The sequence below is a fragment of the Stigmatopora nigra genome, chromosome 13 (assembly GCF_051989575.1).
Source record: "Stigmatopora nigra isolate UIUO_SnigA chromosome 13, RoL_Snig_1.1, whole genome shotgun sequence".
NCBI lineage: Eukaryota > Metazoa > Chordata > Actinopteri > Syngnathiformes > Syngnathidae > Stigmatopora > Stigmatopora nigra.
The window spans coordinates 128273-141773 of NC_135520.1; the positions used below are offsets into that span (position 1 = coordinate 128273).

The following is a 13501-nucleotide window of genomic DNA, read 5'->3' on the forward strand; positions in this document are numbered from 1 at the left end:
ACGTCGCCTGCACTTGTAGTTCTTCGTGGAAATGGAATATTATAAGATACTAGCTGCCTTCTCAAGAAATACACATTTGACCAATGTTTGAATCATTTTTATTCAGCAAGCACCAAATAAACGTCCATCATAAAATACAGTCATAAAGATATTGCGTATACAGAATAATAGTTAGAAAGTCCTCTGATCTTAGCAGCTAAACCCTCATGCGTGTGACAAAAGCAGAAAAAAATACAGTACATACTTAAAGCACCAGGTTTGTGAGTTACCGGGTACTAAAATGCTACTATTTGCTCAAATCTTAGGAGAACGCTAAATGTTGAGCCTTGTTTTTTTTTCTTTCGTGTAGGCTTTATAGAGCCATCAATAAAAGAAATGCCTCGAGTGAACATTCCCGCTCATGTCGAGATCCTCTCAATACGTGACGTGTGTCTGGATCCAGCTTCATTCCCACATTTTCTCTGCATACTATTTATTGCTGTAATCCAACAATCATCTGCTTGCTAAATCGATGACACTTGATGCGTGCCAGGGATGAAAATCAATGAGGGACGTGCACCTCTTTGGGGGTTTTAATGTAAAACCAAAAGTGCTATTAGTGTCCTACTTTTTAGTTGTTGTTTTTTTTCATGCAATCCTTTCATAGCAGAGTGACCAAAGGGTCAAGTGTACCAATCCTGCGCCCGCCCTAATACTGCGGTTGCTCCTCAATCTGGTTCAATCGCCCTGTGAGGTCATCCAGTGGAAGAACCGTCAAGGAAAAAATCATCGTCATCGGGGGAACGGGCTCCCATTTCATCCATCTAAATAAAGCATTTTTACAAGTGACATTTCCCCAATTGTCAGCAAATGTTGTGAGGTTGGCCAAAGGATATGTCTTCTGCTCAACTCTTGAATGCTGGACTGCACTTTTTTCTGGAACAGAATCTGAGCTTCACACTTGCAGGCGTCCTCTGTTAATTCTGCTCTCAGTTCCTCTGAAACAATTCAAACGGGGAGGAAAAAAAATCGGTCAGAGCGGAAGAGCACAAGTCAAAGCTTGCTTCCGCCAGATGCCATTGGAGGGAGGCACAAGTCACAAGATGGAAATGTCAAATCAATTTGTTCCACGTGTTAAAAAATCCTAGTGATTGATGGAGAGCAGCAGTAGTACTTTTCTTTGTCTGTTAAATGTAGCTTCGAAAGGAGCTTTCGGGGAGGGCTACGAAGCAAAGAATGGTGATTTCAGATGATTTGGAGATGCGCTTTGATTGGAGATTTACTTAAGAGGGGACACCGCCAGAGTCCCGGTGTCCACTCATTTATGGAGCGCTGGTTAAACGTCCATAAATGACCACCAGAGAGATGAGGGCCCGAACCTTGGGCGGACCTGGACGTCGGACGGGGGCTTCCCAAAGCGCTCGTTCCTTCGCGACTGCAGAGTGCAACAAAAATAAATCGATAAAAAGTCACACTGTCAAATAGAACAAGAATGCCTGGCTCCTCTGGCTCTCTTTCTTGCTCTCCATTTGACTTTTTTAGAATGAATGGCAAAAATACAAGCGTCCTATGAAAAGCGGCTCTTCCGATGAAATTCCTTTGAAATAGAGCAGCTACAACCAGACCTTTGGCTGTGGGCCACAGAGAAGAGTTTTAAATGCAGACGGAGAAAAGAGGGCTTACGTGAGCACGTCCTGCGGTCGGCGATCAAGAGGTACCCGGCGCGGCACTTGCAGACGTACGAGTCCCCGCTATTGACGCACGTGTGATGGCAGTTGTGCCCAAGCGAACAGGCGTCCGGACCTGGGAACGCGCGCGCAGACTTTCAGGGAAAGTGGGAAGGAAAGCACCGGCGTGGCCAAAAGCACCGGCGTGGCCAAAAGCACCGGCGTGGCCAAAAGCTCCGCGGCGCCAGATAAGAAGCTGCATTTTCCTCACGCGAGCACGTTCTGCGGTCGGCGTTCAAAAGGTAGCCGGCGCGGCACTTGCAGACGTAGGAATCTCCGCCGTTGACGCAAATGTGCTGGCAGTCGTGTCCCAGGGCGCAAGCGTCCGGGCCTGGGAAAACAGCCGGCACGTTTTGGCCGCCGTTCCTCAAAAGCCAGAACGGGACGGGACGGGGCGGTGCGCCCACTTACGTGAGCACGAGCGCCGGTCGGCGTTCAAGAGGTAGCCGGCGCGGCACTTGCAGACGTAGGAATCCCCGCTGTTGACGCAAATGTGCTGGCAGTGGTGTCCCAGGGCGCAAGCGTCCGGACCTGGGAACAAAGGCGGCAGATCTTTGGCCAGAGCTCAAGCGCTGGCTCGGCTCTGACACGTATCGGCGCTCCCTCACGGGAGCAGGTTCTCCCGTCGGCGTTCAAGACGTATCCCGGACGACACTTGCAGACGTAGGAATCCCCGCTGTTGACGCAGGTGTGCTGGCAGTTGTGTCCCAGGGCGCAAGCGTCCGGACCTGCAACAAAGGACGTACCGGGAAGTAGCCGTGAGCGGGCGTGAGCGGGCGTGACCGGGCGTGAGCAGGCGTGACCGGGCCTTCCGATCCCCTCCACCCCGTTTCTTACGTGAACACGTTTTCTGATCCAGATTGAGCACGTAGCCCGCTTGACATCTGCAGTAGTACGAGTTGCCGTTGCTGACGCAGATGTGCTGGCAGTCGTTCCCTCTGGCGCACGGATCCACGCCTGCAAAACATTTGTATTTACACAGAGCAAGGCGGAAGAACAAAGGCATTTATTTCCTCACAAACATCTTTTTCTAGCCACAAGGACAAAAGTTCTCACGTGAGCAGGATTTTCCGTCGGCGTTCAATACGTATCCCGCGTGGCATTTGCAGACGTAAGAGTCTCCGCTGTCCACGCAGATGTGCTCGCAGTCGTGTCCGGCGGCGCACGGGTCGGCGCCTGGAGAGAAGACAAGGCCTTGGCACCGGTGGACGTTTCCCACACTGGCCTTTTCATTTGGGGGGGGTCTACTTACGCGAGCAGGACTTTTGGTCGGCGTTGAGGACGTAGCCCGAGGCGCACTTGCACACGTACGAGTCGCCGCTGTTGACGCAAATGTGCTGGCAGTCGTGTCCGCGGGAACAGGCGTCCGGGCCTGCCTGGCGGGAGACGGCGTGAGCCGGACCCTGGGAACCGCCGCCCGGAAACGGCGCCCAAAGACGCCGCCCGGAAACGCCGCCCGGAAACGCCGCCCAGAAACGGAAGTCTCACGTGAGCACGTCCTCTTGTCCGCGTTGAGCACGTAGCCGGCCCAGCACTGACACGTGTACGACTGGCCGTCGTGGTCGGAGACGCAGAGCTGCTGGCAGCGATGGCCGCGAGAGCACGCGTCCACTCCTGGAAGGAAAGCTCCCATTGGCTTAATTCTACGTACACGTCATCCTTGCCGGTCGCAGTGGCGCGTTAGAGGTTAGCGGATGGCCAGTCCCACACGTTAGCTGTGCAAGCGCTACTGGGCTAATGACCTAATTAGTCGGCAAGGTTTTAAGACAAGCAAGACCATTTGGACGGGCTTTTTTAAGCGGGAAAAGAAAAAGAAACAAGCCATTTTGATGAAGCGTCAGCGGCGCCCGCCTTACCGCATAAGGTCTCCCTGAATTTCCCCGTCAGCTTCTCGATGACGCCGTAGGTCTCCACGTAAAAGACGTGGTCTTCCAGGGGCCGGCTGGCCATGAGGCGGAGGGACATCAGGTCGGCCCTGTCCACGCCCACGGCGTAGATCTCGATGCCGGCCGCCCGGGCCGCCGCCGAGACCTCCTCCACCTGGTCCTGGGGCCTCCCGTCGGTCACCACGATGGCCACCTTGGCGATGTTCATGGAGGCGGGGCGGGCCCCCGCCTCCGGCACGAAGGCCTTGTCCACGGCGGCCCGGATGGCCACGCCCGTCATGGTGCCGGAGGCCAGCGGCTGCACGCGGGCCAGGGCTTCTTTCAGGGCCCGCTTGTCGAAGTAGGTGTTCAACAGGAACTCGATCTTGACCGTGCTGGCGTAATTGACCAGGCCCACCCGGGTGGCGTCCGAGCCGATCTCCAGCGTGTCCACCATGTCGATCAGGAACTCCTTGGCCTTCTCGAACTCGGCCGGCCTCACGCTGCGAGAGCTGTCCACGATGAAGACCAGGTCGATGGGACGGTTCCGGCAGTTGGACGACGCCGTGACTGGGAAAGAGACAAAGGCCGCCGTTCAACGATAGCCGCGGCAATCTCGGGTCGGGATTCGGCGAGACGCCGCTTAAACCCGGTGGGACCACCTACTCGCCGAGATGAGGTTGCGTGGTTCCTGCGCCGAGTAGCCGCCGCCGGGGGACCGTGCGCCGCGGTCGCTCCTCCGCGCCTCCCCCGAGGCGTTTTGGCCGGACCCGAGGCGGAAGCTCGGCGGGTGCGCGCCCCCCTCGGGGGCCACCACGGAGTGGTTGCCCGGAAGGCCACGCCGGTGAACCCGGGCGGCGGCGGGTGGCATCAGGACGCCGGCGAAACAGACCACTTGCCAGAGGAACGAGACCTTCATCTTTGCCCGTGGCTTTACGGCTGGTCCTTCGCTGCGAGCCTCCGCTTCTTAAATAGGCCTGCTACGGGCCCGCCGGGGGCCCGCCGGGGGCCCACAACCCGAGGGCCAATCGGAGAAGAGAGGGCGGCACCTTTGCGAGACGTGCCAAATTTCCCACAGGACCGACCGCCTAACATGGTTTGGGAAAAAGTCCGCCCTTCGTCCTCTTCCTCGAACCTTGTTAAATGGTGACATCTGCTGGACACAAAACGTCAATGCAGAAGTCCACGAAAGCCAGACGAACATCAAGTGCTTCAATTCCAGCACAATTGCTGAATCAATGGAGCCCTGCTTTAAGGCTGCTCACATGGATCCACACTCACTCGCTCAGAAGTGGACGCTCCGTTTTTTTCATTGGCACCGCCACTGTGACTGGCATCTTTTGGACTTGCGCATTATTGGATGCGCCAGAGGGGAAGTGGGCGCGCCGGGCCTTTTGTCCGCCTCCTACTTTAGAGCCGGCGGCGCCACCAATGCCGCTATATATACCAGCACGGTCGTCGGTGCCGTTTTTTCGGGTCATGTTGCTTTTCGGGATAGCGGCCGGCGCCGCGCTGGCGCTGGCGTTGGCGCTGACTACGGAAGAGCATTCTCTGCCGAGTGCCTACCTTCCGGGCGACGTCGTCATCGGAGGACTTTTCCCAATTCACCTCCAAAGTAACAGGTCCGGCGTGCCCGGACCGCTCTCCTGCAGCCGGTAAGTGCGCTGGTCGGAGCGGCGGGTCGCCGGAGCGCCGGCCTGGCCACGGGCGACCGCCTCTGACGCCTGGGCATCCGTCCGTTTTCAGCTACAGCTACCAAATGTTTCTCCAAGCCCAAGCCATGATTTACGCCATCGGAGAAGTCAACCGGCGCGGGCTCCTGCCCAACGTCACGCTGGGATACCACATCCGCGACACGTGCGGTGACGTGGGCCTGGCCCTCGGGGCCACGCTGGATCTGCTGCGGGGCCCGCCGGGCTCCCCGGGCTGCGGGCCCGGGTCGTTCTCGGGGCCGGCCAAATTGGCGGCGGTGATCGGCGAGCGTTTCTCCGAGGTCTCCATCGCCGTGGCGCGGATTCTGGCCCTGGAGTCCGTCCCCCAGGTGGGCCCCCGTCCCCGCTCGGCGGCCGACTCCATTGTTTGAAAAAGGGGAAGGCGATTTGCCAGTCCGTTACGCAAAGTAGACACGCGCCATTTGCTGTCGCTTCAAGTCAAACCGCTGTGCTTCTGATTATCCACTGCGGGCGCCGTTTTTCCGGTCCAAAGCACAGCAGCCAATGTTATTTAGCAATGTCATGGCTACGCCGCTATTGGGACGCCACACACAATAAATCACATAGGAATCTCGTCCGGTCTGTTGTCTCTCCCGCGCCCGACTGAATCCATTTGTCACCATTTGGCACCTTGCTGACGAGTCAATGGTCATCAGGTGCAGCGAGCGGCCCTGGCTCCTGGGGCCGACGCCCTGCTCAAGAAAAAGGAAGTAGACAGCCACGTGTCATTTGCTTTGTCTCGCAGGCCAGATAAAAAAAAAAGATCCACTCGGCCTGTTTTTAACGAGTTTTTTTATTTATTTATTTTTTTTCAGATCAGCTACGCGTCAAGCAGCGAGCTGCTGAGCAGAAAGTTCAAGTTCCCCACTTTCCTACGAACCATTTCCAGCGACCAATATCAGACCCGGGCCATCGCCCAGCTGGTGGAGCTCTTCAACTGGAAATCCGTGGCCATCGTGGGAAGCGACGACGAGTACGGCAAGTACGGCAGCGAACGCCTGGCCTCTCTTTTCGCGCGGAGCAGAGACGTGTGCCTGGAGTGGCTGAGCATCCTGCCCGGCCATTTCGCCCAAAACGGCTCGGAGAGCCGCCGGGCCCTGCGGGAACTGCTGGACGCCGTCAACGCCTCCGGCGCCGAGGCCGTGGTGCTCTTCACCAAGAAGAGCAACGTGGAGCCCATCTTGGAGGCCGCCGTGCGCCGCCGCCTCAACCGGACCTGGATCGCCAGCGACAGCTGGTCCAACTCGGCCGCCCTGGCCGCCCGGCCGGGCATCCGGCGGGCCGGACGCTTCTTTGGTTTCGACTCCAGTAGGAAGCCGGTGCCCGGTTTCCGGGAACACATCCTCTCCGGCTTCGGCGGCGGCTTGGGCGGCGCCGCCGACGGCCTCCTGGATTACCACGGGACGCGCTTCCCGCTGTGTTCCCACGGCGGCGACGTCAATTGCACCTTGATGGACGGCGCGGAGGCCGGGGGCCGCTGCGTGGACATCCGCTGCTTGGCCGGCCACGTGGACGAGAGCGAGACTTACAACGTGCACCTGGCCGTGCGGGCCATCGTGGAGGGCGTCCGCCGCTTGCTGCGCTGCGGCCGTCGCCAGTGTGAAAGGAAGGCCAACTTCAGCGCCTCCGAGGTAACACGCCGACGCCGTGCCTCGAGCTATCGGACCAATCGATTTTCCGCTCGAGCCCACGTGTTTGTCTCTTCAGCTTCTGGCGGAAATAAAGAAGATCAACTTGACGATAGACTCCACCCGCTTATTCTTTGACGCCAACGGCGACCCCAGTCTGGGATACGACATTCTGCATTGGGACACGGCGGCCCCAAAACGGCCCATCCGGATCATCGGCGAATACTGGCCCAACGGGCAGATTGCGGTCCCGCCGGACCTGGTGGAGAGAATGCGCGGCGTGCGGGTGAGCCTGCCGGGGGACCGGCCCGAGCCGGCCGGAGGACCGGCCCTACTAACTAAGTGGGTGGCGATGGGCCAACAGGTGACCGCTTACAACTGCTCCAAGAGCTGCAAAGCGGGTCAAGAACTCAAGAGGCAGAAGGCTCACATGCCGTGCTGCGCCGACTGCGTGCCGTGCGCCCAGGGAGAGTATTCCGCCGGACGAGGTGAGCACGGGCCGACCACGGGCCGACTTTTGCCCCGGGCCAAGCGTCCCTCCCACCCGCAGGCGCAGAGTGCCGACGGTGCCGTGAAGACCAGTACTCGGCTCCCGGGCAGGAGCGCTGCCTGGAGAAGAAGCTGGACTTCCTGGGCTGGTCCGATCCCCTGGCCGTCATCCTGAGCGTGGCGGGGGCCGCGGGCGCGCTGGCCACGGCGGTGACGGCGGTCCTGTTCGCCGTCCACCGGGCCACGCCGGTGGTCAAGGCGGTGGGGGGCTCGCCCCTGTGCTTCGTGGAGCTGTCGGCCCTGCTGACCTGCTTCGGCCTGACCTTCAGCTTCCCCGGCGAGCCCGGCGCCGTCTCGTGCGTGGCCGGCACGCCGCTCTTCGGGACGGCCTTCTCCCTGTGCGCCTCCTGCATCCTGGCCAACCTGCTGCAGATCTTGGGCGGCTTCGCCTCGGCCCGCCGACCGGCCCGGCTGGCCCGGCTGGCCCGGAGGCCGGCCCTGGTGGTGGCCCTGCTGACGGGGATCCAGCTGGCCCTGTGCGCCTGCTGGCTGGGGCTGGCCCCGCCGGCGCCGGCCCGCAACAACTTGTCCAGGAGCGTCCTGTTGGAGTGCCACAAGGGCCCCGAGGGCTTCTTCGTGGCCACGCTGGCCTACAACGCGCTGCTGGCCCTCCTCTCCTTCCTGTTTGCCTTCCAGGGGAGGCGGCTGCCCGACTTGTACAAGAACGCCAGCTTGGTGGCGGTGGGCATGCTGCTCTACCTGATCGTGTGGGCGCTCTTCATCCCCATCTACGTCAATCTGTTCGGCGCCTACAAGCACGCCATCGAGAGCGCCGCCATTCTCATTTCCAGCTACGGCGCGCTCTGCTGCCACCTGGCGCCCAAGTGCTACATCATGCTCTTCCGCAAGGAAATCAACGAGCAGAGGGCCATCCTGGAGTACGTCCGCAAGCACTACGAGGCCAAAGGAATCTCCGTGGTCAAGTGATCAAACGTTTGGATTTACACGCCCGTCGTCTCTTTTAATCCCTCCAATAATTGTCAACAATACGAGATGAATAAATGTAAATGAGCCGGATTGAAAGTGGGAGACCACCTCTAGTTGGGACGAGGTCGCTCGGTTTAAATGGGCTTCCGGTGAACACACTTGGAAACGACGTGGCTTAGTGACACAGCGTTTTATTAGAAAAAAAATACAAAACTTACAAAGGTTTCCATTGGAAAGCATCGTGGACAAATCCCACCAAAGCGGGCTTCCCGCTTTTGGCGGGCTGCGACCGTAACACGGCGCTCTGGTCTTTTGGGTCCCCGTGGGCAAAATGCTCCATTTTTCCAAAAAGCGGCCACCCGGGGCCTTACATGATCTACACTACATAGTAATGAATTCAAAAAGAAAAGAAAAAAAAAAGACAAAAAAGGCGTTTCAGCAAGATTTTGGATTGAAACGTGCATAGTAGTACACACAGCCATCATCTCCCTAGCGCAGGTGCTAAATAGATTCTAAAAATGGTCAAATTGATGGCCTTTGAAAAGCCCTTTTTCAATCAAATCATCCGGCCAATTGAAAATGACAAGCTTGCCCCCAGGGACCGTTGCCACAATATATGTATACTATATATCGATTTCTATAGCCTTCTGTGCCTCTCCTAAAAACTGGCCCAAACAACAGAAAAAAAAAAAAAGCAAGCTGCACCTGGAAGTCAAGGCCAATGACGCTTTGTCTACGATCAACGGGCGGGCTTGGCTGGCCTTCAAACCACGCGAGCCGGAGGGGACTTGGCGGCCACTTCCAAGTTGCTCTCTCTTCCGCAGGAGGCGGGAAGCTCCGGGGCGCAGGTCTCGGCGCCACCCACCATCGCCCGGGAGCCCGCGGGCTGAACGCGTTGCCTACGAGAAAGTCGGGGGGGGGGGGTGGGACGCCGTCCGTCAAGGACAGAAAGAATAAAAAGGAAGAGGAGGACACTCACCAGGCCGAGCGCGCCACCACGTAGTGAATGTCGGGCTTTTGGAAGCCGTTAAAGGTGGAAGAGGCGGCCACCGTGTAGGCGCCCATGTTCTCGAAGAGCAGCCAATCGCCCACGTGCATGTCGGGCAGCCGGCATTGCTCCACGATGCGGTCCAGGCCGTCGCAGGTGGGACCCCAGATGCTGCAGGGGTAGCGGGCCGTCTCCTCCGCCGGCTTGGCTTTCTATACGGCCGAGTCGGGGGAGACGCGTCACCACCGCCGTTGCCGCTTCTTTGGCGCCGGCCGGGTGGACGTACCTTGTGCAAGGTGGGCAGGCAGTGGGCGTGGTCGTACAAAATACAGTTGAAGGAGCCGTAGACGCCGTCGTTGACGTAGTACATCAGGCTCCTCTCCGCCGCGGCTTCGTCTTCCCCTGTTGAGGAAGAGTTGAGCGTCCGTTCCCGCGCTCCGACGCTCGCCGTCTCACCGTCGGAGGCCGCGTCGTCGTCGTCGTCGTCCACCAGGACCTTCTTGGCGATGATGTTCACCGCCAGGGTGTAAGCCGAGGCCACGTAGAAGCGACCGGGTTCGGCGATGATCCTCACGCCGCCGTCCGGGGGGAAGTATTTATCCAGGGCCGGGTTGATGACGGCGGTGATCTGCAGACGGGCAAATTCAAGCAGCCGTCCAGACGCGCGCAACCAAAAGCCAAAGGCACCTCTTCGAATTTGAGCTCGGCGTCGTCGGAACCCGGGAAACCGCCGCCGATGTCCAGAAGCTTCATCTGGAAGCCCACCTCGTCCTGACGATAAAACAGAGGTCAAGGGGCGGGCCTGAGCGGTCCGGAAAAAGCCCACGGGGCTCCTCCGACGGGCCTCCATCCGACGGGCCTTTCGACCCACCCACCCCCATGTGGAAGACGCAGCGAGCGTCGGCGATGGCCTGCCGGTAGGCCCCCGGGTCGGTGCAGCCGCTGCCCACGTGGAAGCTGACGCCGATGACGTCCAGGCCCAACTCCTTGGCCCTCTCCAGGAGGCCCCGGCAGGCTTTCAGCTGGGCCCCGAACTTGATGCTGAGGCGGCAAACGGCCTTGGAGTCGTCGGTGGCGATGCGTAGGACCAGTCTGACCGGCGTTGCCAGAGGGGGGGGGGGGGGGGGGGGGGTTAGGGGGGGTTGACATCATCATCAACAACACCACCAGCGCAGGGCTCAGAGAGAACAGGCCTTACTTGGCGTGGGCGTGACAGCGAGCCACTTTCATCAGCTCGGCTTGGCTGTCAAAGGTCATCATCTGGACCCCGTGGGCACAGGCGTACTTGATCTGAGACACCTGCTTGCAGGGATTGGCGTAGATGATGCGGCCCGGATCCACCCCCAGCGATTGGACCAGCCCGATCTCCGTCTAGGGTGGGAACGCCGGCGCCGTCAGCTCGCCGTCGGCTCGGCGTGGGCGCGGCGTTCCCGCCGAGGGCTAACCTTGCTGGCGCAGTCGAAACCCGTTCCCAGGGAGGCCAGAGTCATCAGCACGGCCCGGCTGTCGTTGCACTTGACGGCGTAGAAGGGGGCCACGCGAGGGAGGGCCCTGGTCCAGCGCGCGTGCTTCTTCAGCACGTCGCCCAAGTCGCACACGTAGAAGGCGTCTCGGTCGTCCTGCCGTCACGCCTTCAAAATCAGCCCACCGCTCGGGCCCCGACCGACGACGACGGCGGCGCCTCCGCTTACCGTGGCGGATGACTCGTTGATCTTCTGCTCCACGATATCCTTGGCGGAAAAGCCTTCCTCCAAGAAAGAGAAATCCACCTCGCCGGCATCCATGCTTGCGTTCCAGCTGCTTACCCGGTTCCACTCGGAACCTGAAAAAGAGGGGCGGGGGCAAAAGAGGCTCGCCGTGACCCAGGTTGTCAAATAAACTCGGCCGGATAGTGCTAGGGTAGGAACACCTAAATACTTGGGGGCCACTTCCGAGTACCAAAGTGTCAGTATGACGTGCGACGGCGTTACAGACAAAAGCTTACTTGGAAAGAAAAGAGAGATGTAGTTTTTGGGTCAGTTCCTCAAGTGCAGGAGATCCAAGGTGGCTCACCCGTGAAGTTAAACCCCTTTAAATAAACCTCGAGGCCAGGGCCAGTTGAGCAGACAGAGTGTATTCTCCTAGAGTGCTGATCCTGAAAGCACAAGTCCCAAAAAGTCACGATCCCGTAAGGTCCCGAATAGGGCTGTCAAACGCACGCGTACTCAAATGTACACGAAAGAGTGCGATATGGCGCTACTCTTGATAATGGTGAATTTCCCCTTTCGTTTTTGTCAGGTTGAAAATGATAGTGGCGTTCTTCAAGCCCTTTTCATTTTTGACTTGGAAAAAAACGGACACGGCGTAAAACACATGCACACACACATGCTGCTGCCACAATGTAATTTCCCGAATACGGGATGAATAAAGTTATCCAATCCAATCCACCAAGGCGAAGAAGCCCCGCCCAGGTACAACGTCCTCCAATCAGCACGAAGACGCGCCTTGTTTTGTAAGAATGACATGGAAACCATCGAATGGAAGCCGGAGACATTACGTAAGCGTCGGTTCGCCGGTTCCGTTTTGCCAGCCATGCGGCTACATTTGTATCGATTGGAAAGGGGAAACGTGACTCGTTCGCGTGACATTCTTCAAGACAAAGTCGAACAAAAGCCATACGAATAACGGTGTGGCCCTTGTGACATTTGACGTGAAATTAAGATAGAGAAACAAAAGACAAAGACAGCAGCTCGGCTAGCGTCCCCGTCTACCACAATGGCCGAAATTCAAAGCAAGCAAACTGACCTTAAAAAGCATTTACAAAGTCTTTGTCCATTAGACCCAGGCTCCGGGGTGTTCAAAATGGATGTTTGTTTGTTTACGGTTTCGCTTTTTGAAAAATCTTCTTTTCTTTATTTCTTTTTTTTCTTTTTTTTTAAGATAATAGAGGCGGAGAAAAGGCGACGTTTTCTCTGCTCTTGTCGGCGACTTGAGTGGAGGTCCGACTCGTCCCGGCCTGTATTTATAGGGGGTTGGTTTCCATGGCAACGCAGCCAGCTGAAACCGGCCTCTCGCCCACGTCAGAACCGGTTTGGGCTTGTCCTTGTCCCCATCAACGTGGAGAAAGAAGATGGCTTAACCCGTTATTCGCGCGCTCGCTCTCTTGGTCAACTTTGATCGACTTGGGGAAGCTAGTATTGACGTGGCCATCAGCTCGTCGATAGACGTCCAATCCATTCTATTTCTCAGAGTTATTATCAAAATTAAAAAGTTTTCTTGACAAGTAGTCAAGTTGTACACTGGTTTTTCCTCAAAACTGATTCCACTATCAAGTCGTCCCCCCCCCCCATCTATTCTTAAATGGTGTCTCATTCCAGAGGCCCATTCAAACGGATCAATATGATGTGTAAAGTAGGGAGTTTCACAAGAAGACCCCGTCATGTATGTAAAGCTGATTCAGAATTCAGGCCAGTCGGCTGAGACTTTTAATCTGGTCACTCCTCAGATTTACTGGCAGTCTCGATGGTCACTTCCAGCACGCTTAAGTTTGTTGACCCGACGGATGAGATTAGGGGGAGCTCATGCGATGAAGGGCTCAGATGGCAAGCTGTCGCCAGGCACATGCATTCATCCACCCACCCAGTTTGTGCTGCGTGGGCCAGCGCCCAACAATAGAAGAAACGGGGCTTTTAGCGCCCAAAACCAAAAGATAGAGCTCAAGTATCTGGGGTGAAAATCCCACCACGGGGCCGCCCGACCACATTTTTGCCCCTTAGCGAAAGCACGCAGTGGGAGGATTGGCTCTTTTGTCTATCTCGGGCAAAAGTTACATTCGGGTGCCAAGGCCAGGCGAGCGAGCGACTGAGAGAGAGAGAAAGAAAAAGTGCCGCCGGGCCATGCAATCTGGGCCAGGAAGCGTCGGCAAATTTGTCTCCTTTTATTACGGTCTGGCACCTTCGGGGGAAACAAAAATGGAATTTGCCAGAACTTGTTCCTGTTTATTCACATAGAGCTCCTGGCGGGCAGGGCGGGCGGCAGCCCAAATCAGCCGTCCCGCTATTCATCTGGAAAGAAATACGCCAATGACGTCCCTGCTTTTTTCCTCCCCCGTGAGGAACGAGACAAAGAAAATAGAGCAAGACGGGAG

General features: G+C 57.6%; 3 protein-coding genes across 10 annotated transcripts; 1 reads left to right on the forward strand and 2 right to left on the reverse strand.

Moving 5' to 3' along the window:
- Nucleotides 1–81: 81 nt before the first annotated feature.
- Nucleotides 82–6047, reverse strand: LOC144205944 (uncharacterized). 7 transcript variants are annotated; one of them, XM_077730580.1, is made up of 12 exons: nt 4238–6046; nt 3563–4141; nt 3195–3320; nt 2959–3078; nt 2763–2882; nt 2544–2663; nt 2315–2434; nt 2118–2237; nt 1918–2037; nt 1663–1782; nt 876–977; nt 82–741 (listed from the first exon to the last, which is right to left on the reverse strand). In XM_077730580.1, exons 1-12 carry the CDS (start codon nt 4488–4490, stop codon nt 689–691), a joined length of 1953 nt encoding a protein of 650 aa, XP_077586706.1. In that variant the 5' UTR covers nt 4491–6046; the 3' UTR covers nt 82–688. The 7 variants fall into 7 exon arrangements, 5 of the variants coding, with proteins under 5 accessions (XP_077586706.1, XP_077586708.1, XP_077586707.1 ...); XM_077730582.1 differs by lacking the exon at nt 82–741 and adding an exon at nt 1263–1414 and having other exon boundaries at nt 4238–6047; XM_077730584.1 differs by lacking the exon at nt 82–741 and adding an exon at nt 1359–1414 and having other exon boundaries at nt 884–977; nt 4238–6047.
- On the forward strand, nt 4788–8468 carry LOC144205942 (G-protein coupled receptor family C group 6 member A-like). Its single transcript, XM_077730578.1, has 6 exons — nt 4788–5226; nt 5318–5612; nt 6099–6914; nt 6991–7197; nt 7276–7399; nt 7462–8468. The coding sequence occupies exons 1-6, from the start codon at nt 5003–5005 to the stop codon at nt 8385–8387; spliced, it is 2592 nt and encodes an 863-aa protein (XP_077586704.1). The 5' UTR covers nt 4788–5002; the 3' UTR covers nt 8388–8468.
- Nucleotides 8469–8562: 94 nt separating this feature from the next.
- odc1 (ornithine decarboxylase 1) lies at nt 8563–12358 on the reverse strand. Of its 2 annotated transcripts, XM_077730588.1 has the most exons (11): nt 12160–12357; nt 11360–11509; nt 11067–11197; nt 10821–10994; nt 10574–10746; nt 10251–10467; nt 10063–10146; nt 9832–10003; nt 9662–9777; nt 9367–9587; nt 8563–9286 (listed from the first exon to the last, which is right to left on the reverse strand). In XM_077730588.1, the coding sequence occupies exons 3-11, from the start codon at nt 11157–11159 to the stop codon at nt 9151–9153; spliced, it is 1386 nt and encodes a 461-aa protein (XP_077586714.1). In that variant the 5' UTR covers nt 11160–11197; nt 11360–11509; nt 12160–12357; the 3' UTR covers nt 8563–9150. The 2 variants fall into 2 exon arrangements, with proteins under 2 accessions (XP_077586714.1, XP_077586712.1); XM_077730586.1 differs by having other exon boundaries at nt 9662–10003; nt 12160–12358.
- Nucleotides 12359–13501: the final 1143 nt, after the last annotated feature.